This window comes from Neomonachus schauinslandi, chromosome 7, assembly GCF_002201575.2.
Source record: "Neomonachus schauinslandi chromosome 7, ASM220157v2, whole genome shotgun sequence".
Classification (NCBI taxonomy): domain Eukaryota; kingdom Metazoa; phylum Chordata; class Mammalia; order Carnivora; family Phocidae; genus Neomonachus; species Neomonachus schauinslandi.
Genome location: NC_058409.1, coordinates 137,372,182 through 137,398,354, shown reverse-complemented (window position 1 = coordinate 137,398,354; position 26,173 = coordinate 137,372,182). Strand labels below are relative to the sequence as shown.

General features: G+C 44.9%; 1 protein-coding gene and 1 long non-coding RNA gene across 2 annotated transcripts in view; both read right to left on the bottom strand.

The window, feature by feature from the left end:
- The window catches only part of MYO10 (myosin X), a 209,187-nt gene extending 195,821 nt beyond the window's left edge, over positions 1-13,366 (bottom strand). The window contains 1 exon segment of the mRNA XM_021702489.2: positions 13,316-13,366. Coding sequence (XP_021558164.2) covers positions 13,316-13,336 — 21 coding nt within the window. The 5' untranslated portion in view covers positions 13,337-13,366.
- Positions 13,367-20,195: 6,829 nt separating this feature from the next.
- LOC110591612 lies at positions 20,196-21,342 on the bottom strand. Its single transcript, XR_002481036.1, has 2 exons — positions 21,293-21,342; positions 20,196-20,452 (listed from the first exon to the last, which is right to left on the bottom strand). It is a non-coding gene; the product is annotated as an uncharacterized LOC110591612 (long non-coding RNA).
- Between the last annotated feature and the right edge of the window lie 4,831 nt (positions 21,343-26,173).

The window sequence follows — 26,173 nt, the reverse complement described above, 5'->3', positions numbered from 1 at the left end:
AAAAGTAGGTAATTCTTCTTGGTCTTGTGTTACATGACTTTGGTCTGCTCTCTATGGAGATGCAAATACACATGCCTAAAGATTTCGACACAGATTCTATCTTCACCTCCTTCTACACAAACTACTGACATTACCTCCAAATGAATTCAAGTTCCAAAGAGCTAGGTATCTTTGGGTCCAAATTCTAGCTCTACCAATTCCCAGCTGTGTGAATTTGGGCAAATTACTTAGCTTCTTTGGGGCTCTATTCTTAAACATAAAAGAGATGAGAATAGTACCAACAGCATAGGATTATTGGCAGATTTGGGGCACCTTGATTTCAGCTCAGGTTGTGATCTCTGGGTCATAAGATCGAGTCCCGTGTCGGGCTCTGTGCTGAGCATGGAGCCTGCTTGAGCTTCTCCTTCTCCCTCTCCCTCTGCTCCTCCCCCTCCCAGGCTTGCTGTCTCACGCTCCAAAAAAAAAAAGGATTATTGGGCAGATTGAATGAATTAATCCATATAAAGAATTTAGCAGTCCCCACCAAGTGATCAATACATTCTCACAAGTTAAACTGGATAACAGAGGGCAGATGGCACAGAGGCTGAAAAGACTGCATTGTGGCTTAGCTATCACCCTGAGCTCCATTTATTCAAATCGTTACCAAAATCCCACATTATGTCAAATCCTAAGTATACGTCATATTTCTTGGACAAATAAATTATTGACTTGAGTTGGAGAACACTGCTAGAACATCATTTTTTTTTTTTTTTAAAGAAAAAGAAAATTTTGTCCTAAACTGGGCTGTGCTAAAGACAGGATGTACCATCTTTCAAAAAGAAGTTGCCACAATTCTGCTTTCCTAGAAGGAATAGCTACCTCAACTTCATCAAACATTTTATAATAACGTCTTGTTCTTCTGAAGGTATCCTATTTCCCTGTTCCACGTGCACAAGCCAACTGTAAAGATTCACATTTAGGGACCTGGAGAAGGTTGAAGAGTCCATGAGGATTTTAAGAGACTTGAAGGACACAACCTAAGTTACCTTTCTGACCCCATCATTTGGGGGTAGGTCTTGGGTAAAGTAACCTAGTTCTCTGTGCCTCAGGGTAAAAAGAATCTACTTGATATCACAAAGATAACAGGCGAATAAGGACAGAGTTACATTCCCACGGACAGCCCTCTGAACTCCCTGGGATTTTGCAATTTCAGAGGTACATTTTCTTAATACTGCCTACAGTCCGCTGAAGGCGGCCAACCTAGAACTATTTTTGCTCCCCATTTTCACTTTTAGAACTGATGACTTGTGCTTTAATTTTTTTATGATGGCAAAATACAGGAAAATAAAAACTATGGTGAAAAAAACAGATGCATAAGTTATCCTCCACAACATGGGCCAGGAGGCCCTGACTTGCTTACTTAGTCTCCAAAATACTGCACGGCAGCATCTTGTCCTGATTTTATAACCAAGAGCTCATTTTATCAGATGTATTTCTTCCGATATACACTCTGAAAAACAAGAGATTCTATCCTTCTATTGTATTTATTTACATATTATTTATATTCCATCGATATTTCTAGAAAAGATGCAGTGGCCTTCTCAAAGAGAATCTTAAGCGAACAGGGTCTTAGTACCTAAAGTACAGTAACCTAACAGATCTGCCCAAAGGCAAGAAGGAAATTGTTGCAGCCAAAAAGCTACATTACCAAGAGAAACATCCAAAATTTCAGTGGTTCTCAAGGTCTGAAAAACTTAGTGCTTGAATTTACAGTATGCACCAGAATTCATATCCTTGAACTTGGCACCTACCTTTGAGAAAATCCCTAAACAATGAAAATCTTAAGGAAATGCAGGACCTCTGATTAACAAAGCAGTATCCTGATGACCCCATCCTAACAAGCAAGTAACATGGGAAATCAGGTGCAGAAGCTGCTTTTCTAACCTTTACCTTCTTAGAAAACTGTAAGCAGTTCAGAAATACTGCCTACTGAAAACTTCTCAAGAGCAAACAATTCATCTACTAGATGTGCACAAAACCCTTAGACAGCATGGCCTAGGGGAGATACTTCATTTCCCATACCCATGGCCGTGACTGCCTCTGTCTGGAACCACGATGCTAAACCTAACACATGTATGTGTGTGCATGTATGCACGTGTGCATGTGTGTATACACACATGCATTATATATATGGATGCGCACACAGACACAGTGCACATGTCACGCAGGTGAGTGCGCATCGTGCACAGTGTACATGCATGTAACGCACAGGTGTCGTGCACATGTGTGATCACACTGTTGCATGTGTGTTGTGCACGTGTGTGTAGGCACATACTACATATAAGGCTACATTGTGCTCATGTGCACGTGTGTGCACGTGTTACACGAGTGAGCATTGTGCACACGACATAGACAAGCACCTGTGTGCACGCATACACATAGATTTATCTCATACATATAAAGTAGTTGAAGCAAAAAAAGTCTCTTACATTCGTAAGCACAGCTCACCTACTTGTTGCTGAAACATCCTCATACTCTATACACATTCTTGGTGGAAAAAACAAGAGCAAGTGGACATTCTTCACGGAGGTATAAAGAAAATTCTATGTGGAAAAATTCTTTGCTCTACAAGCCGGGTGGTGAGGAGAATACAAGGCATCTCCCTAGGGCTCAGGAAGCACTCTCAGCTCATATTTTAACACAGGGAAAGAGGTAGCAAGGTCAGGGACCCAGGGTGGGGATGGGCAGGGCACAGTGGGCTGGCAGGGAGACCAGCAGGAGGTGTGAAGGCAGTTTGGACTGGGAGAGTTGGAGATGGCCCAATCCCTGATGATCAAGTGGCCCCTCATCTGGGGGTTAACAAAGTTAAAGAGTTCCTTTTCATAGGATTGGTCTCTTTTCTTCTTCTCCCCTGTGCCCAATAAACTATCTCTGTTTTCAAAGCACGGGACCAGAAGCAATAAGAAGTAGGAAGAAGGAGCCCCTGCCCCCTAAGAAATAACTGGGGAAAACACTCCCCTTGCTTCCATACTGGGCTCGTCTTCACTGGGAACTCCTCCCATACACCCAGGACCAGACCAGGGCAAGAATCCAAGGGACGTTCTTCCATCTCTGCGCCCCGACGTGGAGTTGAGTCTCAGGACTCAAGAGCGCAGCTCCTCGTGGAGTCACACACCTTCAGGTGACTGGGCTGCCTGGCCTCGCTTCTCCAGTCACACCCTCCACCTGGAAATTCTCTCACTGCTGCCACCACTATAGGTCTGACTCAACTCAGGACTCAAGTAAGGACACTCTCGACGGCCTTAGCCGTCTTGGCTTACATCAAAGAAATCCCCTTTCCATTCCGTCCTGCGGAGATACTGGGGGATGGCAGGAATATCTTGTTGCAGTTTTCAGCATCCCAAGAAGGCTTAGCTCCCATCATTAAAAGAATGAAATGTGGGTGGGAAAAAGCAGATGCAAACCTGTATTAAATGACAACAGTATATACTATAAAAGGGGTAGTGTTATTTTCATCTAGCACTCAACACTCACTTCAAAGTCAAATCTTTCCGTGAAAGATTTCATGGGGTAAAAAAAATAAGCTTTCAAGTAAACACACACACACACACACACACACACACACACAGTATTGTGGGTTCCCTAAATCCCTACAGTTAGAACCACCACCATCCGGTCACTGCTGTGGTCCAGGGTTAACACACAAGGATATTTACAATACAAAAGAATGAGAATTAGGGGCGCCTGGGTGGCTCAGTCGTTAAGCATCTGCCTTCGGCTCAGGTCATGATCCTAGAGTCCTGGGATCGAGCCCCACATCGGACTCTCTGCTCAGCAGAAAGCCTGCTTCACCCTCTCCCACTCCCCCTGCTTGTGTTCCCTCTCTTGCTGTGTTTCTCTCTGTCAAATAAATAAATAAAATCTTTAAAAAAAAAAATGAGAATCAAAAGAAAAATCCATGAACAGTTCCCCAAACAAATGGCCAATGGCCCCCCAGGCAAGGTAAAGCCAGGTCCCTTGTGTGCACTTCGGCGACTTGAACGAACATCAGCACCCACGCAGGGATCTTCTGAGGGCCTGATGTGAATCACCAGCCCTGCTTGTAATCAGCTGAGACCATCTCTCTCCCCTGCAGCTCAGAGGACAACCTGACAGTGGACACAAGTCTAGTATTATGTGATAACTTCCTTCGTGAAATAATGCATGTCATTAAGATTCTAGTTAGAAGCCACAAATCCCTGCCGTCCTAAACACATCAGGACAGGGCGTCTCAGCTGTGCCTTGTACAGAAGCTGCAGGGACACCTCTCATAAAACTTTCACTGCCAAATAATCTCACTAAAAATGTGCAAACTCTTTGATCAAACATCTCCACTCCCAGGCAATTTATTCTCAAGAAATAATCAGACGAGCATACCATGATCTAGGTATAAGAACGTTCATGTGCTGTTTTCTATAAAGGCAAACAACCAGAAGCAACCTAAAATGGTCATATAAATGATGATATATGCGCAGGAGGAATGGGCAGGGTCACTCTTAGACTCAGACACCTAGGACTCCTACCTTGGGCTGTAGGCTCCAGAGTGTGCCCTGCACATCACAAAGACCAAAAAAAAAAAAAAAAGGTAGTAAATAAAAAGAAGTTACTCAAAGAATGAATCATGGACTTTGGTGGAAAATGTTATTTTGGGGGGTGCCTGCGTGGCTCAGTCGGTTAAGTGTCTGCCTTCAGCTCAGGTCATGATCCCAGTGTCTCAGGATCGAGCCCCGCATCGGGCTCTCTGCTCACTGGGGAGCCTGCTTCTCCCTCTCCCTCTGCCTTTCCCCCAGCTTGTGTGCTCTGGCTCTCAAAACACTAAAATCTTAACAAAAACAAAAAAACTGAAATTTCAAGAAAATATGTAAAACAGATTAAGTAAGTAAAAACATTTGTAAGACTAGGAAGGAAAAGATTCACACACATACATTACCCCAAACATTTTTATGCAGATTATTTTGTGGCCAAGATGCATTAAGTTATAGTTTCATTTGAAAACAGATTTTTAATGAATTGTTTCCTTTATAATGTACACAGCATTGAAAAGTTTGAGGAACAGTGAAAATTCACAGTAATAATATGATTTATATAATTTAAAATATTTAGTACTTTCTGCAAAATCAATGATCTAACACATGCAACCCTATTCTTTCTTTAAATATTGCTGTATGAGTGACATAAAGGGGATTAAGAGTATACTTATCTTGATGAGCAGTGAGCAATGTATAGTTGGTGATTCATTATACTGAAATAGCACTATGTTAATTATACTTCGTTTTAAAAAAAGAAAAACAGTATTACCATATGACTTTTTGTTGACAATGCCAATAACTACAGTCCTGCCTTACAAAGCAGGTCTTCTTCAAACTGAAGTTCATTAAAAATCAAAGAACCACTAGGACTCAAGGTCTTTTACTTTGGTGTTACTGCCAATAAAACATGAATTGTGAAAATCTTGACTATAACCATATAATTTAGTGATTTTGCTGAAATACGGGCAAGAGAAATGGATTTATGGAAAATATATTATGGACTATATGTCTATTACTCATGCAAACATCACTGGCCTATCAAAAGAATGGCCAGGCATGTGCAACCATAATTATCTTCATTTACCTTTGATATTCTGACTTCCAGCAATAAAAACCATAGCTTTACACAAATTTTTTGACTGTGTCCTAATGAAGGTAGATGTGTCAAGGTAGGCAAAGACATTTTATGCCAGTTTGTAAGCTTGATTTATAACTTTTAAATATTTAGATGTGTGATACGGCATCTGCATTTGTAGTCTTGCCCCTGACCTTGAAAATGACTCAGGCAACAAGTTTCTTGACATTTAAAGGTTTTCGCAATCAACTCTTAAATGGAAAATATTGTAGGTGTGCTTTTATAGAAACATATATACAGGGCGCCTGGGTGGCTCAGTTGGTTAAGCGACTGCCTTCAGCTCAGGTCATGATCCTGGAGTCTCTGGATCGAGTCCCGCATCAGGCTCCCTGCTTGGCGGGGAGCCTGCTTCTGCCTCTGACCCTCCCCCCTCTCATGTGCTCTCTCTCTCCCATTCTCTCTGTCTCAAATAAATAAATAAAATCTTAAAAAAAAAAAAAAAAAAAAGAAACATATATACAGAGGTATGGAAAGCCCAAAACATTAAAAGTAGGATCGCAAAACATTAAAAGTAGGACCCAGGCAGTTTTTGTCTCTTCCTTATGGCATTTTCTAAACTTAGTACATATTCTTTGCAGGATTAAGAAGAAATGAATTTAAGAATGACATGGCAAATAATGCATTACTTTTGACATAGTAATGTCAATTATTAACAACATAGTAAATCTATGTTTATCAAAAGTTTTTTAAAGCATAATTTAAGTATCTATGAGGCTAGTAAAACCAAAGAATAAAAAAGAGCTGCACACATGAGCATGTCGTCTATAAACTTCTTTTAAAGAGAATTTTAACACAGAAAAAGTAGACCTCTCAAACACAGGCTTTTGAAGAGATAAGTCTACCTCTCTCCATAATGTATACCATTGTCAATGGGTACTACTCACATGTTATTAACAGACCAAAAAAAAAAAAAAAGACATTTAAAACAATTATGGAATTCTTTTTAGACCCGATGTTGGGTAACAGGCCATGTAAAAAAGCTTACATTCTACTCCAGCATCCCCGAAATCTTTTATCTTCACCTCTAAATGTCCAACACGTGGTAAAGATAAGCAAACCTACCCCAAAATGCAAAAATTCAACCCTGCCTACCTTTTCTTTGCTAATAACTGTTTTTTATTTTTATTTTTTAAATTCCACATGTAAAATGCTGTTATACAGAGACAATTTTAATCCTGAAGAGCAGATACTGAAGCTTGGGTGAAGGTAGAGGTATTGAACTCACAACTCCCGTGTGTTACCCCCAGGCCCAGGCTGAATTTCAACAGATGGGTCGTGACTTTGGCACAGAGCGCTAACACCTTTCCTGGTAACTGGCAGAGTCAGGTGATGGGATGTCACGTGACAGGAGATGCTAGATTTAAACTGGGGACTCGAGTTTCATACTTCAGACCTAGTGGACACATTTTCCAAAAAGCTCTAGGCCAGGCAGCAAGATGTTTTAATCGAGGAATGCTCTTTGAGAAATGTTCAGCTCTGCTGTTGGTGATCATGCTGCGAGCACCAAGCAACTAACAAGTAAAACACAACCAATGTGGAGAAACCCTGGGAAAGCGGACAGCATCGAGTTGAGAGAGAAGATTCTATCAGAAAACCTCAAAGAGAAACCCTGCGATAACGGATAGCCAAAGCTGGGGAAACAAACGAGTACTATAAACACATCTCAAAAAGTGAGTCTTCTCAGTGTCTTATTACATAAATCTTCCCACCATAGTCATGAGGTCAGGGCCGGCAGCTTTAGAAACCACATTTCACAAGGAAACAGAAGGTATGTCTTTCTAAAGTAAAAAGCAAACCGGATAAAAATTAATGGCTGAACATTAAGGGATGAACATTTGCCTACCAGGTTTCAATGTTTCTGGAGTGTGGGTGTTTCCCCAAGCTCCCACACTGTTTAACTCAAAAATCATTTATGAACTACCTACTGTAAACAGCACTTCAAAGACCCAGAAACAATGATAAAAGCATAAGGCAAATGACATCAACAGGACAGAAAAGAACGGCAGGGAGGAGTACAGAGAATCTGGAGACACAGGTATGCATTTGAATCCTGATTATCACCTTCTAACTGCGTGACACTTAGCTACTTACTTAACCTCTCTGTGTCGCACTTTCTTCATCCATGGGGACTTAATCCAAGAGCTGTCAAACGAATTAAAGGAGCTACTGAATGTCAAGTACTCAGGAACATGCCTGGCACGTAGAGCCCTCAATAAACCTTAGCGATATTGATTACTGACCTCAAAGAATTGTAAAATGCTTCACAATCAAGGAAAAAAACATTATAAGCATCACCCCTCCCACCATAAAAAGATCCGTACTTAAGGGGAAAATAAAGGCTATACAAGGAGGGAATCCCATCCTTACCGACCTCTCCGTGCAAATGAGGTGATAAAACTAATAAATAGGATATTTAACCTCTCAAGGCTCTGTTTATTCACTTGAGAGGGGGGGGGGAAAGAAAAAGATATGTAAAGCCTCTAGCTAACCAGGGTAAATTCCTAACAAGACCAGGACAGAAAGAAGAGGAACCAAGTTCACAGGAAAGAAAGAAAGGTGGGGTCACCGTAAACTAGACCAGTCAGGGATGGCTTCAAAAAAGGAGCTAGCCAGGCAGGACATCCGATCAGCAGAGCGGACAGGTGCACAAAAGCATGGAGTAGGACCAGTAAGAGATCCTCTGGAGTAGAATTCACATGGGAAAAAAGAATAAAGAGTTGCAAGATCAGAGGGCCTGGAAAATCAGACTAAGGAATGTGAGTTTGATTTTATTAGCAATACGGACATGCTTCAGACAGAATTCTGGAAAGGTAAAATGTGCCAGAGTGTACTGGGTGAAAGGGAGAAAATTAATAAATGCAGTCTAGCACAAGAAATGATACTGGGGAACAGCTCTAAGGCCAAGGTCTCTCTGCACCACTGAATACTGGAATTCCATTCACCATCAAGAGCCACTCGCTCTTAGTTACTATAACTAATCTCTTAGTACCCACCTACCATGTGCCAAGTAAATCTTATCTCAAATTCTAATAATCACGCAAGGTGGACACGATTATGCCCACAGAAATAAAGCCCAGGAAGGTCAGAAAACCCAAGATCCCACAGGGGAGAGGGGTGTAGCCGGGTTTCCAAAAGCCACATCTTTTCTACTTTTAAGGATGAGGCTCTTTTCATTCCAACTAGGGGCATTTAGGCACGGAGAAGTACTGTCAAGCTTAATACAGAGGTCACTGGTTGCTCATTCTTGAATGTTCCCTGCAGGGGACATGAAAATGTTATGTAGCAGTTATTCTGAATGCAAAATTTTGAAACCCATTAATAAGGTATCCCTAACAGAGAGAAAAAGGGGATCAAGAGTACACTTAATCACGATGAGCACCGAGTAACACAGAGGATTGTTGAATCACATTGTACGCCTGAAACTAATAACACCGTATGTTAATTATACTTCAATAAAAAATAAAGTTACAAATGAAAAAAAAAAGTATCCTATTTCCTACCAATTTCAAGAGATGAAGCATATTCGAGGCTCAGGTCCTTAAAGGTGACCCCGCTCAAAGTCAGCAGAACCAGAGAAGCAAACATTGCTCTCTCCTGCCTCCACGCTGGTTAAAGAGTGAAGGCCCAGCCCACGCTGGTTTGTGCCTGATTTGAGAAGTGAGAACAGGAGGCCACATGATCTGGGGAGAGCAGCCCTTCCCCGCCAGCAGGGAGATCAGGGCTCCCTGCTGGCAACAACTGTCCGGCTTGCAGCTGCTCCCGGGGCCTCTGCTGTCCCCAAACTGGCAGGGGCCTAAAAATGAATATTTGACAATAGAAATCTATATAGAGTGTGCAGAAAAGGCAAGGCACTGTAACTCCACTGTGAGAAAAGAAGATACCAGCAAACGGTCTGATTCTATTTCATAGTTGTCAAAGGGATCATCTTCAGGACCTGGTGGAACAAGGAAGTCCTTGAGAGAGCATTTGGGGAGGAGGGATGGGGTGCCCCCAAAATAAGTCTTCATTCTTTTTTTTAATCAAGACAATAAATAAGTTCTAAAACCAAACCAAAATACCATGAAAAGGGGAGAAAAATAGGCTCAAGAACTCTTTCCAGCTTAAAAAGCTATTTGAACAGCTCCAGGTTAACCACCAAAACCAAGACACCTTCCCAAATTAAGCAGAAACAAGGAAGAGGATTCCACTTAACACCTTGAGAGTGAACCAGGTTGTAAGAAATAGGTACAGCTGGAATGTTTTCATGAGCGATTTAAGTCTTAAGACGGTAATAACCTGCTTTCTATATTTGTATTTGTGATCATACTCGTGTACATTTTACATATTCTGAAAAATCAAAGCATTCATGTAAGTTCCATTAATAATCCTCAAAAGATCTTTTGTTTAAATAGCCAGTAGGCCACACCTATTCCTAAAATAGAAAACAGAAAAGTCAAGCTCATTTATGTGTTCAACTGGTGCTTACTGGCCCCTCCAGGACCCTCAGTGCTGTACTTGGCCCCAGGGACAGGGAAACAGCATCCACTTCAAAATATCAACAACATGTTTGCAAAATAGTCTTGCCACTTGGCTGAGCCTTTTCTGTTTGCTTTAAAAATAAAAAAAATGCTTCTGGTTATAGACATACCTCAACTTAGTTTCTGCCTACAGTAAACTTTTTAACAGCTTACCTCCAAATGCTGGGGGAAAAAACACAAAAAACAAGTTTTCCCAGAAGCGTGCACACAATTTAACTGAGAGAAGCCACAAAAGTGTAAGATCATGAAGGGAATGAAACTCTACTGGGGGGTGTGCAGAACTCAGTTTCTCCAATCCCGGGGAACGTTTGGAAGTCAGTGGCCATCAGTGGATGGCACAAGCCTCCCAAGCATCTTAGTGGCCAGGAGAAAAAGGCCTGATGCTATTTAAAGCAGGCAAGTTCAGGCAAGAAGTCTGTGCTTACAACACGCACAGGAATTAATTCCACGAGGCAACCAACGCTCCATGAGCTAGCTCAGTGGTTCTCAACTGGGAGTGATTTTGCTCCCCGTGGCTCATTTGGCAATGTCTCCAGACATCTTGGTTGTCACAGCTTGGGGGCGCTACTCGCACCTGGTGGGCAGAGGCCAGGGATGGTGTTCAACATCCTAGAATGCAAAGGACAGCCTCCCAACAACAAAGAATGAACTGACCCCAAATGTCAATGGCACCCAGTTTGAGAAACCCTGGCCCAACTCTAAACAGCTACTCGTCACAAGAAGTCCTCATTTTGTTATTATCTGGCCATACGCACATAAAGCTAAGACATGCAACATCTTGTTTATTTATTTTTTTCCAATTGCTAGTGTTCGCTTCCAGCTGTTGTCCAACAAGCAACAAGTCACTATGCCTAAATCACAATGAAAAAAGTTAGCAAAGACACCGGTTACCAGGACACTACTTACTGCTGAGCCCCTACGGTTTTGGAAACGTTATCACTGCCGCACTTACTGTTTCTACTCTAGCAGGACATCACATGATTTTCTTTACTGGATAATTTATCAAAATTTAACAAAAGGATGGTCTGTTATAAGACACCAAGAGAGAGAGACAGGATCTAGGTTACGAGTTTGTCTCCAATTAATACAGCACTATGTTGCCTCTCTGGCCTTGACGGCCTCCCAAAGTGATTTAACAATCAGGGATGGAACTTTGAAGGTTGATTAGAAATATTATAATACAAATACATCACGAGATTAAAAGCATAACTTTAAATAAATGAAAATTTCCCAAAAGTACACAAGTCACCAGCAACAGAGGAAAAAAAGGCTCTGGATTCTATAATAAGCTCCCCAAGGTTAGGCAAGTGACTTAAGGTCTTTAGGTTAAGATTGATCATCTAGGAAATGAAGGGGGTGTAAATGATCGCCAAAGGCCACCTTCAATATTATATACTAATCACTGAAATAAAATACACCACCCAGGTCTCCTTACACCGAACCAAAGTATGGTGTAAGGAAAAAAGGTATTTCAAGGAGAGAACCTGAGGGCAGGTTACAGCTGTCGCACGTTATCCTGCAGTCCCCCCCACTTGCAGTAGGGGGGCAGAGTTCCTCCCAAGGGGAAGCCACAAGCCCCCTCCCCCCGAGGTCCACAGACAGGCTTCAAGCGGACCGAAACCCCAACAAACCGAACACAAATCCTAGGGCTCAAGAGCTTTCCCAAGGGACCCATAACACAAAAACAAAATCAAAAAAAGTTACGAATTAGTGTCCTGCAGGCAGAGACTAGGTTTTCTTACAGATGAAAGCAATTAAACACAGCCCATTGGTCCTTCAAAGTTGGTTAACCTGCAACTCCTGTAAAAAGTTCTGGTGCTTTCTTCCAGTCATGAAAACACAGGAGTTTAAAAAAAAAAAAAAAAAAGCTATAGTCTCAACCATAGATTTCTTTAAAAGTAAAAATATGAATTAATAAATGATTAATTCCTTTCCAGCCTGCCTCTCACAGCAGATGTGGGTATCACATATCCACTTTTGATAAAAGTGGACATTGACACAAGAATACATCACTTTGGCCATTAAAAATAGTTGTCTGAGAATACAGTAAGCATCCAGAAGTCTGAATGACTTGAAATATTATATCCCATTAAGTCTGATAAAGCAAGTTGGCGAACAGAGGCAAACCCTCACCAATGTAATTTGCTAGAAGATTCCAAAACTGTCCTGGATTCACAAAACATCCCCTGGCTTTCAATGGAAGTCACAACAGACTCCCTTAAGTCAACTAAGTTTACTTTGAGCCACTTCAAACCTCAAACTTAAACAGAATTTATTAAATAAACACAACCAAGAAAGGAGAAGAAGCCAAGAAACCACTGTAACTCTCAATCACAGGGAAGGGGGGGGGGGAAAAGGTTCTCAAGGCAAGGGTTTTCAAGTAACCGTGGTGTCCCGCCCTCAATGACCCTATATGGGGCATCGGTTTAATCTTTAAAAATAATCATTGTTTGCTCTAAACGATTTTCTTTAAATTCGAATTCAAAATCTGCCAAGGACCGTCAGCACAAGTACACGATCTTTTGATCTCCCCCTCTGGAATGATCTCAAACCCTGAGCGAGTACATCTTGGGGAGAACTACAACCTAGACTCCAAAGGTCCCGCAGGCAGAGAACAGAGTGAATGATTAAACCCTCGCCTGCCTTCTCGCACTTCATTAAGCCGTCTCCTCTGGAAGGGTTTGCGCCCCTCTCACAGGAAGCCGGCACGTTCTGCAAAGGAAATACCAGAACAGAACTTTCTTGGAGAAAGGCACGTCCCCGTTGAACATTTTATTGGGCTTCCCGCACCCAGGCAGTCGGGCCCCGTCGCCCCAGCTCGCGCGGGGCGCCGCGGGGACATCCCGCGAGCCAGCCACCCACGCGGAAGGAGGCTCACCTTTCTCTACGTCCCGGAGCGCGGGACCAAACAAAACCTGCCTCGGCTTACTCATCCGGAGACTGCCGGGGGGTGTGTGTGTGTGTGTTGCGGGGGGGTGATTTCAGGCGACTCCCGGAAAGTTTCGCCCTCCCGGGCTTAGGGCAGGATCCCCAGCGAGCGCGCGGTGCGGTGGGCAGATCCCTCCCGGGGCGCCGGGGCCAGGTCCCGGCAGGGTCGCCGGCGCGAGCGCACTCACCTCGGGGAAGAAGTTGTCCATTGTTCCAGGGCGCTCCCCAACTTGCCCGAGTCCCGCGTCCGGCTCGCGGAAGTCAGCCCAGCAGACGGTCCGGGGAAACCATGCGTGTCACGGCGCGACTCCCAGGAACCCGAGCCCGCGGGGCTCCCCCGCTGCCATCGCCTTAACCCCTTCTCGTCTTTCGCACCTTTTGTTTGCCCAAACCCAAGTTTCTAACTCATCCGTCCCACGGCAGCCTTTGTCTCCCTGCCTCCAAGTTTCTTACTTCTGGGCGCAGCGCTCGCGAGCGGAGAACAGCTGGTGACACATTCTTCCCCCAGGCTGGGGGAGGGCGGCGGGGGTCTTAGGAGCGCGCTCCCTCTTTCTGCGCTCCGGCCGGAGGCGCTCTCCGCGACAGGGGGACAGCGGCCACAAAGCGAGCCCGGAGTGGCTCTCCCTGCGCGAACGCCGCGGCGGTGAGGGTTCGGGCGCCTGGGCTCAGCCGGCTCACCGCGGCTCCGAGACTTGCAGACAGGAGCACTCGCCCCGCCCACTCGCCGCGTCCCGCCCCGCCAGGAGCTGAGCCCCGCCCACTCGGCCGGCCCTCCCAGCTCTCCCGCCTCGCCCCACCCCTCCAGGAGCCCAGCCCAAAGCCAACCCCGCCCCGCGCTTCCGCAGGGCCGGCCCTGCCCACTCCGCCTGGGGCGGACGCGCGGGCTCCGCTGCTGAAGGGGAAGGCGAGGTTGGTGCTGCACCTCCTCCTGTCCCCGCCTCCCCACCCAGGAGTGGGCGGGGGAGTTGACTCTACCCTCTGGTGATTGAGACCAAATAGTCACCGGGGAGGAGGGGTTGGGTGATTCTTTTGTGCCTTTGATCTTCAGCGGACCCTGGAACGGGCTCAACACGGATCTCATTAATGCAGCTCGGCAGATGAGCGACCCCGGGGAGGGAAGCGCGGTCAGCCGAGCTGCCCCGGCTGTTGGGCCAGATCAAAGCGGGGAACGCAGGCTACTCAGAATTTCTGGAAGCTGCCTTCCCGTGTTGAGTTTCTCTCTTGCAGTCAGGTTAAAGGACGTTTTCCTAGCAGCAGGAAAATGCAGTTTTGTAACCTGGAAGAGGACAAGGCCAATTGCACGGTAAAAAAATGTATCCTTGTCCTAGACCTAAAGGAAGCAGGCAAAGGCAAGTGAGATGGATGAAGGATCAGACCCACCTGATAACTGCTTCCTCTAGGGCAGGTCCTCACACTTGAGCATGCCCAGGAATCACCTGGGAATCTTGTCAAAATGCAGATTGGAATTCAGTGGGGGCATTTCCCACAAGCTTCCAGGTGCCCTCAAAGGGTGTCAACTGGCCCTTTGCTGGTCTGCAAACTGCAGCCCGTCTGTAACAGGTAGAAAAACTGAGAGCCAAGGTTCAGGAACTTATGTAGCAATTTAAAAATGCCACAACAGCCCAAGCGAATGATCGGTGGACTCTTTGAACTGAGTATAAACCAGTTTTGGTGGTGTCAGACCCGGTGGTGAATCATACCTAGCACAGCAGGGTTCTACCACTGGTCTCTGGCAAATTGGAAACAAAAAGGACTGGTTCTTCACCACAAGTGGTGTGAGAAGCTCTCTCCAGGGGATTTGCCAACTGCTACTTATCCTTGAAAACCTAAGTCAGAAAGTCACATCTTCCAGGGGAAGCCTTTCCCAAAACGCCAGGCCACTCACCCAGCTTCCAGCCCCACCTAACCACCTGGTGTGCCTTATTCCTAAGACTGTTGAGGAAACCGTATGTTTTAAGGGTCTTTTTATTGGTGTCCTGTCTCTCCTTCAGTTGGGAGAATAGAAGCTCCTCGACAGGGGGAAACTGTGCTTTAAAATGTGTATCCCCTGCCTGACTTACAGAATGAATGGATGAAGCATCCTTTTTTAATCCCTATGGGAAAATCCAAGAGTGTTTGAAACCCGAACCTCAGACAGTGCTCCAGCATAAATACCCTGATACCCACCCCACTTGCCTTTGGAAAGAGTCAAAGTATAAACTGATTAGTGATCATGTGCTATGCTAGTGCCCTGGTTCACAGGTTGACATACTGGAGCCCTTGAAGCTCGTGTCCCGGGCTGCAAGGAAAATGAAGATGGAGCCAGGACCCAGGCATCAGCCAAAGTGCTTAGTCAAATGAGCCTTGCTGCCACCTGTGCTCAGATGCTGGCGCAAAACAATTACAGTCATTATGGCGTTAATCTGTACAGAACATCTCTCAGGAGAAATGACCAGCCCGCTTGTTCAGGCGAGGGTGTGGGTGTGGCTTGGTTCCCAGCATCCACCCAGCCATTCATGTATTGTGCGGCCTTGGCCATGTCATTTCAAAGTCACTTTCCAATACTGGCTCATCAATTAACACGAATGTACCACACTAATACAACGTGTTAACATTAGAGGAGACTGGGGCGAGCGGGACAGTGAGGGGACACTTCCTCTTCGATTGTTGTATAATCCTAAAGCTGCTCAAAAACAAAGTCTGTTAATTTTTTTTAAAGTCACTTCCCTGTTGATTAAGAAGAGTTAGTTAATAATTACCCCCAACTTGACTCACTCATATAAAGAACTGTGAGCCAGATCCAATACATAAAAGTTGAATTTTAGTGAACTATATTTCTTTAAAAAGTTTACACCACCTAATCAAAATCTCCTGAACCAGGTGTTAAAAAGAAAAAAAATATATGACTCAATCTCGGGGGGTGGGCTGGGTGCCTAAATACATCGACATTTTAGTAAGCAGCCAAGTAGGCAATTCTGAGTTTGGGAATCACTGCTTCAGTTGTCAGAATTCATCAGATTTTCTGTATAAACACACATTCTCGAAAAGGTGTAAACTGTAGCAGTAAGTCTCTGCTGAACAGCCAAATGCCTGTTATTTTAAAACGTTCTGGATAGGAGATCTAACTTTCAAGTCTTTACAGTTGAATCCGTTGTTTCAAAGGACGATGTTAAATTTACAAGGACTTCGACAAAGTTGCACAGAGAGGGGGAAGCATTTTAAATCAATAGATTTCTAAGAATATCTATCCCGTTACCATTTTTAAAAAGTTATGTGCTTCCTATCAAGAAGCTGCCTTACCCATTGGTCAAAGCCCTTTGGGCTAAAATGGATAAACCCGCCCTCTAAGAAGTGACAGGTAGAGGCTCAACAGAATGTTAATGTCAGAATGAGCACATTTCTCGGAGGCCAAGTTCCTTCTCAATTATCCTTATTTCTCGAAGACTCCATGCTAACTTTTCATTTTCAAAATAAAACACCAAAAAGCTTAGGTTACATTCTTATTTAGCTGCAAAAATTAACCCACAATGGACAAAACTTTAATACAGATGGGACCATGTCTCCACTTTAAGGGAGAGTTATGTAGCTATCTGTGTGAGTGAAGTAATACGATCTTCTTCTGTTTTTGTTTTCCACCGTGTGTTTGTTTTTAGTTGAAGTGTGTTGTCTTAAGCTCCTTTGTGATTTCAAATTGAGTCCTTTGTTGTGGTTGTTCTGTTGCTGCTAGCACCTCCTAATCTGGTTGTGTGTTCATGTGTAGAATCTTTTCCATCACTTTTGTTTTTATAAAATACTCACCTCTAATTGCTCCAGTCAGAGTAATGGTTTAATTACTAGGTATGGAAAGGGAAAGTTCAGGAAGGTTCTTTCACACAAATTAGAAGTTGAGAACTGACACAACTCTAAAATCCTGTTTTTCATGCTTCACTAAACAGTGGTGGTCCTTTCAGTTGGCTTACAGTCTTGGGTGTTTAAAAATTCAAATATGTTTGCCTTTTTGAACAAAAAAAAAAAATGAAGGGAATTTTTATATGTTCTTTAAACTTTTAGACAAGTGTTTTGTTTGCTTGTTTACTTCTGATAACTTGCGATTCAAAAATCCTGGAGGGAATTTTTTTTTCATATGAAGCAGAAAACGATTGTGCAAGATTTCTGTAGAAAGAATAAAATTTGGGGTGAAAATATGTGAAATGTTTTCCCTTGTAATAGAATTGAACAAGTACAAAAGAATAAATAGAAACAAAGCACAAGGGATAAGACACTCAAAAAACTAAGTTGCTGGCAGTCATTTTTTTCTAAGCACCATGAATGAGGGCTAGGCTATAATTTACCTCCTCAGAAGCAGGACACTCCACGGACAGTTGGTTCTAACTAAATCCCATGTCTTCAAACTAGAGCAGGAATGCTTTCTAAACTGATGTCTCACACAAACACGGAGAGTGGTTTTCCCAAAATTAATCCATTTCCATTTAAAGCGGTTGGTCCTGGTTCTGTTGAATGGGATAAATGTATCCAAATCCTTGAAACCCTCCAGGATGATAGAGTCTGTGCACTTAGAGAGTGTGTGACAGCGCCCTTTCTCTCTTGATTTCTTTGTATCTTCCTGCTTCCTCTCTTTCCTTGCTCCAGAGGGCCCCCCCCATCCCCACCCCCCCGCCGGGGGCTGACTTTCCAAAGCTGCTTCTGTCTCCCGCTCTGTTGTTAATCACATGTTTGCCACTTCCAAACCTCGTGCCCTCCCACACTCCCCCTTCTCGCATCTGCAGTTTTCCCTGCTCCTGTGATTCGAGCCAGTAAATGTGATTGTGCCTATTCTCCTTGAAAACGGGCCATCTCTTCAAACCCCTACCTTGTCACATTCTCCACTTTGTCTCTGAGCCATCAGCTCTTCAGCCCCTTATGATCAGATTTATGGCCCGCAATTCTACTCTCGAAGATCACTGTGACCTTGAAATAATCAAATCCAACAGCTTTTTCTCAAACGTCACCCCCCTTGACACGGCCCCTCCTCTGGATTTCTTGCACTTCTTGGCTTTGGGGCCAGCTTCCTGAGTGTGCAGTCTGTAGAGTTAGGTGCACAGGACCCTAGGCTCAGAAGGGGCCCCGGGCTTGATTTAATTCTCTGCTGTGTTGTCTTAAAATCCTTAAGGACTTTTGTTTTTCTCTTTTGCAGTGGGCCCTGAAAATTCTGTAGCCAGTCCCACCTAGCTTTGATAACACTGCCTTTGTCTTGTTTTCCCAACTTGTTGGCCTCTTTCTCTGCTACTTTCACAGGCTCCTCCTCTCAACCTCTCCCCAGAAAATACGGTCAATCCTAGGCGCATGTCCCTCCCTCATGCTTACATCGTCACCCAGCGCACTTCTTCAGTGACAGTCTCCAGAAATGAGTCCATGGCTCAAGCTCTGAGAAGTCCCAGCTGTGTATTTCCACACACCTGTCGACTGGTGGCCTTCATACACCCAAACCAAACCTTCTTCACGGCCTTAAATTCTCTATTTATTCACGGAATAAGAGAATCCAGTCGCCTCCATGAGTAGGTCTCTGTCACTCAGAGCTGCCCTCCATCTTCTGAGGACCCTATCGCCCCGCTGAGGGTGAATCCACATTGCGAATCCCTCTCACTCAGCAGAGAATCTTCAAGCTGCTTTTGCTCCACACATGTGACTTCAGTCCCCCCAGGTGGATGCAGGCCCTCACGGTCTCACCTGGGGAAGCAGGGAGGCTCGGCGTGTCCGTGTGGGTGACATGGGTGACGGCAGGGGCAGAGTGTCTGTGTGGTCAGCTGGGGGGGGGGGGGGTCGGCGGGCAGCGACTACCAGGCTAGCAGGAGGAGCCGCAGGTTTCGGAGGTAGGTAGGTGAGCGACTCACCAGGCCCGTTCCCGGCGGTGGGTCTGAGAGTCATTTCTGGAAATCTCAAATCCACTCCTCCTGCCCTTTCAACGATACAGCAAGTGTTGTAATACCCTTTAATAAACCTCTTGCTTAAATTCACTGACATGGGTTTTGTTGTCTGTAACATGCCAATGCCTTAGGAGGGGTGCCATGTTTAGACCCAGGAAAGCGGGGCCCTGTGTTGGGGGGTGCTCCTTTGGGGCCTGCCACTGTCTGGGGCCAGCTGTGCCATCCAGAGAAGCCCCTGTGGTCCCGGATCAGTCCCACGTGGGCTCGGTCTTTGTTTCTCCTCTTCGGGGCACCCTCTGACCCTCTACCATGCACGTGGTGTCATCCAGACATCCAGGCATTTATGGGAGTCCCTCCAGGGCCCATGGCTGGACCTCAGGCCCAGGGAGGATGGCCACCTGGATTCTCCTGCTGGCCAAGGCAATGTGTTTTTCACAGGACTGTGAGGGACTGGCCTCCTGAATGAGGCTGATGAGCTATTTTTGAGTGACTTTCACTCACCTCGGACGCAGGAGGACGGCCATACTCCTGGCCACCAACAGGAGAGCTAGTGTGTGGACTCTAAGAAGACTCTGTGTACATTCATAGCAATAAATACTGACGGGCTCATTATTCTAAATCTTCGTGGAGGAATTACTATACCTCACATGGGCTCATGAATTTTGTAATATATATTTTAATCAGATTATTTACATATACTCAGGGGTTTCCTATGCCTTAAGGCCAGTCCTGAAGAACAGCACAAAAAACCAGCCTAAGGCTGGGGTTCCCGTGAGAAACCTGGAGGGGACGATTCATGAGCTACATCACGGGGCCAATCCGATGCACATTCTTTTGGGCAACATGGCAACACTTTCTTTTTCCCACCTGAAATGGCCTGAGATGGCCACTATTGCTTGTGCTTCTTAAATGAGTGAAGAATATGTTTGGAATGTTTTTTCCCCCTCAGGTTTCCAGTAAAGGCAAGGGCTGCTGAGAGTACTAGGGAAAAAAAATATCAGATAAGTGTAGAGCGTTGTTTGTATGAGAACGTCCAGGACAGAGTTGTTGACAATAGAGACCGGGACGGCACATCGTGCCTCTCCGCAGGAGACTGGCAAATGCACAGAGCAGCGTACTCTGGGTTAGCCGTCTGCTTCTGTGTCACAAGCTACCTAGACCCAAGTCGCTTCAGACAACAATGACATTATTTCTCACAATGCCTTGGCTTGACTTGGCTCGACTGGGTTTGCTTGCCAGTGTAGTCAACCGGGCTCTCTCTGGCAACTGCGTCAATCCGCTGTGGCTGGTGGTCGAACACGCCTTCCTCATATGGCAGGAACCTGGTTTGGGGGGTGGGCAGGGGGACCAGCCCGGACAGCTGGGCAGCTCTCTCCACCTGATCTTTCTTCACACCGTGGCAGTCTCCACATTCCTTTAGGGAGAGGGCGGAATTTGCAAGACCTTTTGAGAAATTGCACAAAAGTTACACGACGTTGCTTTAGCCACATTTTATTAGTCAAAGCCTGACAGAAGGCCAGTCCAGATGGAAGAAGCAACAAAGAATTTGTGACATTTTTTTGCAGAGGAGTGTGTGTGTGTGTGTGTGTGTGTACATATATTAAAGTTATATATCACTAAATTGACCATTTTAAAGTGCACAGTAGTGGGGCACCTGGGTGGCTTAGTTGGTTAAGCATCTGCCTTCAGCTCAGGTCATGATCCCAGGGTCCTGGGATTGAGCTCCGCATCGAGCTCCCTGCTTAGTTGGGGGCCTGCTTCTTCCTCTCCTCCCTGCTCGTGCTCTCTCTCAAGTCTCTGTCTCTCTCAAATAAATAAGGCTTTAGAAAAAAATAAAGTGCACAATAGCATTTAATACATTCACAGTGTGCTTAGTGGCATTTAACATAGTCACAATGTTGTGCATCCATCTCCCTAGTTCAGAATATTTTCATCACCCCCAAAGGAAACCTCACATCCATTAACCAGTCACTCAGATTCCTGTCTACTCCCAGCCTCCGGCAACCACTAATTTGCTTTCTGTCTCTATGGGTGTGCCTATCTTGGATATTTCCTATCAATGGAATCATATATAGCTTCTGTGACTGGCTTCTTTCATCAGCATGTTTTCAACGATGGTCCACGGTAACATGAGTATCAGGACTGCATTCCTTTTTCTGACCAAATAATATTCCATCGCACCAATAGACCACCCCTTACTGATCCATTTGTCGGTGGATGGATTTCTTCGTCGTTTCTACCTTCTTGCTAAGGTGCATAGTGCTGCTGTGAATACTTACGTACCTGTTCTCAATTCTTTGGGAGAATTCATCTAGGAGTGGAATTGCTGGGTCATATGGTAACCCTGTGTTTAACTTTCTTGAGGGACCGCCCCACTGTCCTCCTCTGTGGCCATTTTTAATCCGCCATACTATTCATATTTATTGCTGTGGAAATATGAATAAGTAACAAAATGACATGTTTCATCTGCACGGTACAACAATTTAAAACAGACCGTGGTTTAAGGCAGACAAGTTTACTTTTCTCTCATAAGCAAAGCCGGGAGGGCTTTGTTTCTGTAAAGTCTTCAGGGACACTGACTCCTTCCAGCTCGCTCTGCAGTGTCCACTGTGGGCTCTCAGGCTTGTGGGGAGAGAGAATCAGCTTTCCAGACAGCAGGAAGCAGAGAGGGACGGTGACTGGCACAGGGGACACAGAGCCTGCCCGCTCTTCCTTAGGGCAGGTTCCCCGATGTGGTTGCACAGCGCGTCTATGTGTATTCTGTTGACCAGAACTTAGTTGTCAGCTGCAAGGAATACTGAGAAATATAATCTTTATTCTGGGTTTTTATTTACCCAGCTAAAAACTCTGACTTGGAAGAAGGAAAGACGAGGTACTAGGGAACAGCTACCTGGCTCTTCTCTCCTGATAAAATTAATTGTGCAGAGAGCTTTGCAAGAAAAAACAAATATGCTTCACAGATGTTATCCCTAGATAACAAGGACGCGGACCATTACAAAATTATTCTTGACCCTATTCTATATTTTCTGACTTTTTGGTGATACCTATGGGACCATAAAGTTATTCTTATTTTCAAAAATAAAATGCACATTTCCTCTGTAGGAGCAGAACTTCATTTACTCTTCTTTATCTTTGATTATTCAAAAAATGTTTACTGTGTATCTGTGATGTCGGGTGTTAGGAGATATAAAGATGAGTAAGACAGGATCTCTAAAGAGATCAACAGACCAGTTGCAGCGAGGCACTAAAAGATAATTTTGAAATGACTATGGAAATTTCTGTAGTAAGAAGCCTACACAAAATTTTAAAGGAAACATTAAAATAAAAAAAAATAAAAAGTAAGACCTGGGGAGTGTTACAGGCTTTGTGTCCCCCAAAATTCCTATGTTGCAGTCCAAGCTCCTAGTACCCTACGGTGTGACTGTATTTGGAGATAAGGCCTTTCAAAAGGTGATTAAGTTAAAATGAGGTCCTTAAGGTGGGCCCTAATCCAATAGGACTGATGTCCTTATAAGAAGAAGAAATATGGATGCACAAGGAGACAAAAAGGATGCATTCATTCACAGAGGAAGACCAGGAGAGGACACAGCAAGCCAAGGACAGAGGCCTCAGAAGACACCAAACCTGCCAACACCTTGATCTTGAACTTCTAGCCTCTAGAATTGTGAGAAAAGCAATTTCCGTTGTTTAAGCCATCCTGCCTGTGGTATTTTGTTATGTCAGTATTAGCCAGCTAATACAGGGAATCAGGAAGAAATTCCCAGAGAACTGTATTTGACCCAGGGCTCAGTGGATGAGTAGGAGTCTGCACTTGACCCAGGGCTCAGTGGATGAGTAGGAGTCTACCATGCGAAGAAGAGAAGAAAGCACATCCCAGGCAAAGGGCACATGGAAGGAGCCAGAGGTATGAAAAGCATTTTCAGCGAAGGGAGCCGCTAATGGTTAGGGCAGAGAGTGTGTGCGTGCGTGTGGTTTTAGGAGACAGACCTGGAGAGTTTGCTGTAAGTTTCTATTAAGTCAGTTTACAATCAGTGATATGCTAGTAAATGTTTGACAACTGCCTGGGGAGGGGGCGGTGCAGACAGCCCTCAATCACACCACAGCATTTGCTAGTTTCTGTGGTGTGAATGCTCTCATGGCTGATTTCAAGCTCTCACCACGATTCACTGAACGTGGAGCTGAGAAGAGACACGTTATTAGTTAGTATTTCCACCATACAGATACAATAGACATAACTACCTCAAGTGCATACATAATAGTGAAAATGTACTAGAATAATTTAGAAACAATGAGTGTTGAGTATTTACTATTTTTGGCTTTTATATAATTTATTTTTTTAAATTTTATTTAAATTCATTGCTTTCATATAATTCAATTGCAAGTTTATGTAATTTAATTTTGAATAATGGCCGTGTTTAACAACCAGCCCAGAAAATTCTTGACGATACAGCCATCTGTTGTCATGAGCAAGTGTGAGCACACCCCCGTTTACATCTACTATTTCATAAATTATTGCACTTGCCCCTGGGGGGGGGTCAGGACTCAGTAAGTCATACATCGCAACTTTTGTCGTCTGGCTGAGCAGATGAACATGAGGGATGTGCTGAGAAAGTAGAGGATTGTGGGAAGCAGGAGGATGAGTCTCCAGGGCTCCACTAGTAGTTAAACCATCACACTAGAGGTGAGATTAACTGAAGCCCTCAAGAAGAGCGGTGAGGTCATTTTTGGAATCCGGGAGGAAGATAAAGGAAGATGTCAGGGAGAGAGGAGATCTTGAGCTGAAGAGGAGGATGGATGAGGACGTTTTCAAATCCGATGTCCTCTGCAGGCTGAGCTACTTAGTAACCAGGAGATCAGGCGATGTGCACGCTTGTTTGGATAACTGTACCGGGGTAACTCGTGGTTATCTGAAAGGCAGAGTACTGCAGCTTTAAGAGATGAAGGGATTCGGGCGCCTGGGTGGCTCAGTTGGTTGAGCGACTGCCTTCAGCTCAGGTCATGATCCCAGGGTCCTGGGATCGAGTCCCACCTCGGGCTCCCTGCTCCGTGGGAAGCCTGCTTCTCCCTCTCCCACTCCCCCTGCTTGTGTTCCTGCTCTCGCTGTCTCTCTCTCTGTCAAATAAATAAATAAATAATCTTTAAAAAAAAAAAAAAAGAGATGAAGGGATTCTGGCAACTACTACCCACCAGGGTGAAGAAAGGCAGTGTATCCTTGGTAATGCAGGGTCAGGGCTAGGTTGGGTACCAGAGGGAAGGCATCAAGAGAAGAGGATACAGAAAAACTAGCCTGGGGGGACCTACACTCACTGAGATCACAGACACAACCAGATGGGGACTCCCCCGTCCTCCCTCTCAAAGCCACCATCTTACCTGCAGCTTTACTGTCTGCTCCCGCCAGACCTGTAGTCCTCCTTGTTGTCTCTGAGCTCCATCTTTCCTTGCCCTCATCTCCTGCCCCACCAGCACCCTCTTCTTCCCTCGCAGACCTTTCTGGCCAGCAGACAACCTGCTCTAGTAGCCTCACCTTTAAATCTCTCAAGTAAGGCATATCATCCATCCTCCAGTCACTCACCCATGGTCTTCACAGCAAAGCATGCCCAAGGTCTTCTCTCTCCTGGGGTCTCCTCTGCCTTAGTGACGCTTCCTCCTCAAACCCGCCCCCTGCCCCCGACCCTCAGGGTCACGATCATTGCCTGGCTGCACAGCCGAGACAGGGATACCTTAAAGTGTAAATCAGCACTTTACTGTGGCACTTAAACCCTGCAAGGGACTTCTTTCTTTTTATTTTACTTACTTATCTATCTATCTATTTTTAATTTTATTTTTAAAATCCAGTGTAGTTAACATACAGTGTTATATTAGTTTCAGGTGTACAAAATAGTGATTCAACAATTCCAGATATTACTCAGTGCTCATCAGGTAAGTGTACTCTTAATCCCCTTCACCTCTTTCACCACCACCCCCCTGCCCCGCCTCCACAAGGGACTTCTTTAGGTTATCCTCAAATGACTGACAAAGCCTTGCAAGGTCCTGCCTTCCCACCTCTCCGCCCTACCTAGCCACCAAAGCCGGCCACCTGGAGCCCACCGACCACAGAGCTTGATCCTGCCCGAGGCCTGTTTCCTTTACCTGCCATGTCTCCTCACCCTCCACTCTGCCTATTCACTCTGCCAGGCTGCCCCCTTTCCTCACTTAGGGTTCAGCTCGAGGAGGCATCGGATCTGCCCATCGAATTCTGTGCCAACACACCTGTCATACTGTATGACGTTGCTGTACCTAGTTTCTTCAGAGCATCCATCACTCTTGGAAATGATCTGACATACTCTGTATGCAAACTGCAGCCCACAGGCCAGATCTGACACGGAGCCCGTTTTTGAAATGCAGCTTTATCAGGACCGCCACCCCCATTCATGCGGATGGTTCACGGATGCTTTTGGACTATGGAGCTGAGTAGTTGCAACACAGACCTTAGGGCCCACGGAGTGTAAAATATTTACTCTCTGTTCCTTTCAGAAAAGATTTGCCGATCCCTGGTTGACTTGTTTACTGTCTGGAATCCAGGTCCCTGACAGCAGGGGATTTGTCTATTTCCCACTGTATCTCAAACACTCAGAAGCATGTCTGTCACTGTTGCATAAATGAAGGGGTGATAATGAAGGAGTGATAGTATTGTTAGGGAAAACACTTGCATGTCAACGGGCTAAGCCTGATAATAATTACAGCACCCCTAGCACTATAAAGAATAAGGGTTAAGGCATATTAACAAGAGCTACTGTGCCAGGCGCCGCTCAATGCAACGCGTTGCTTGCATTTTGTCTAATGCTTGCATCAACTCGGCAAGGGAGGTTTCATTCTACCTATTTTATACGGAAGGAAACCGAGGCTCAGAATGCAAGCCGTTGCTCATCTTCTCAGTGTTGAGCGGAGACACACAGTAACGTGAGATCTCTCAAACTTAGGCTCCTTCTTCTGTCCTACCCTAGAAAGACCGTGAACTTCAGAGAAAGAACTGGGTTCACCATTGGACTTTACAAGCTTTACAACTTCGTCCTTGGCAATCTGGTGATTGTGAGGCTGGGAAATTGCCACCTATTTATCAGGAATGTTAAAGATGGAATAAGATAAGAAACATGTAATGTAGCACCTTATACACAGGGAGTACTC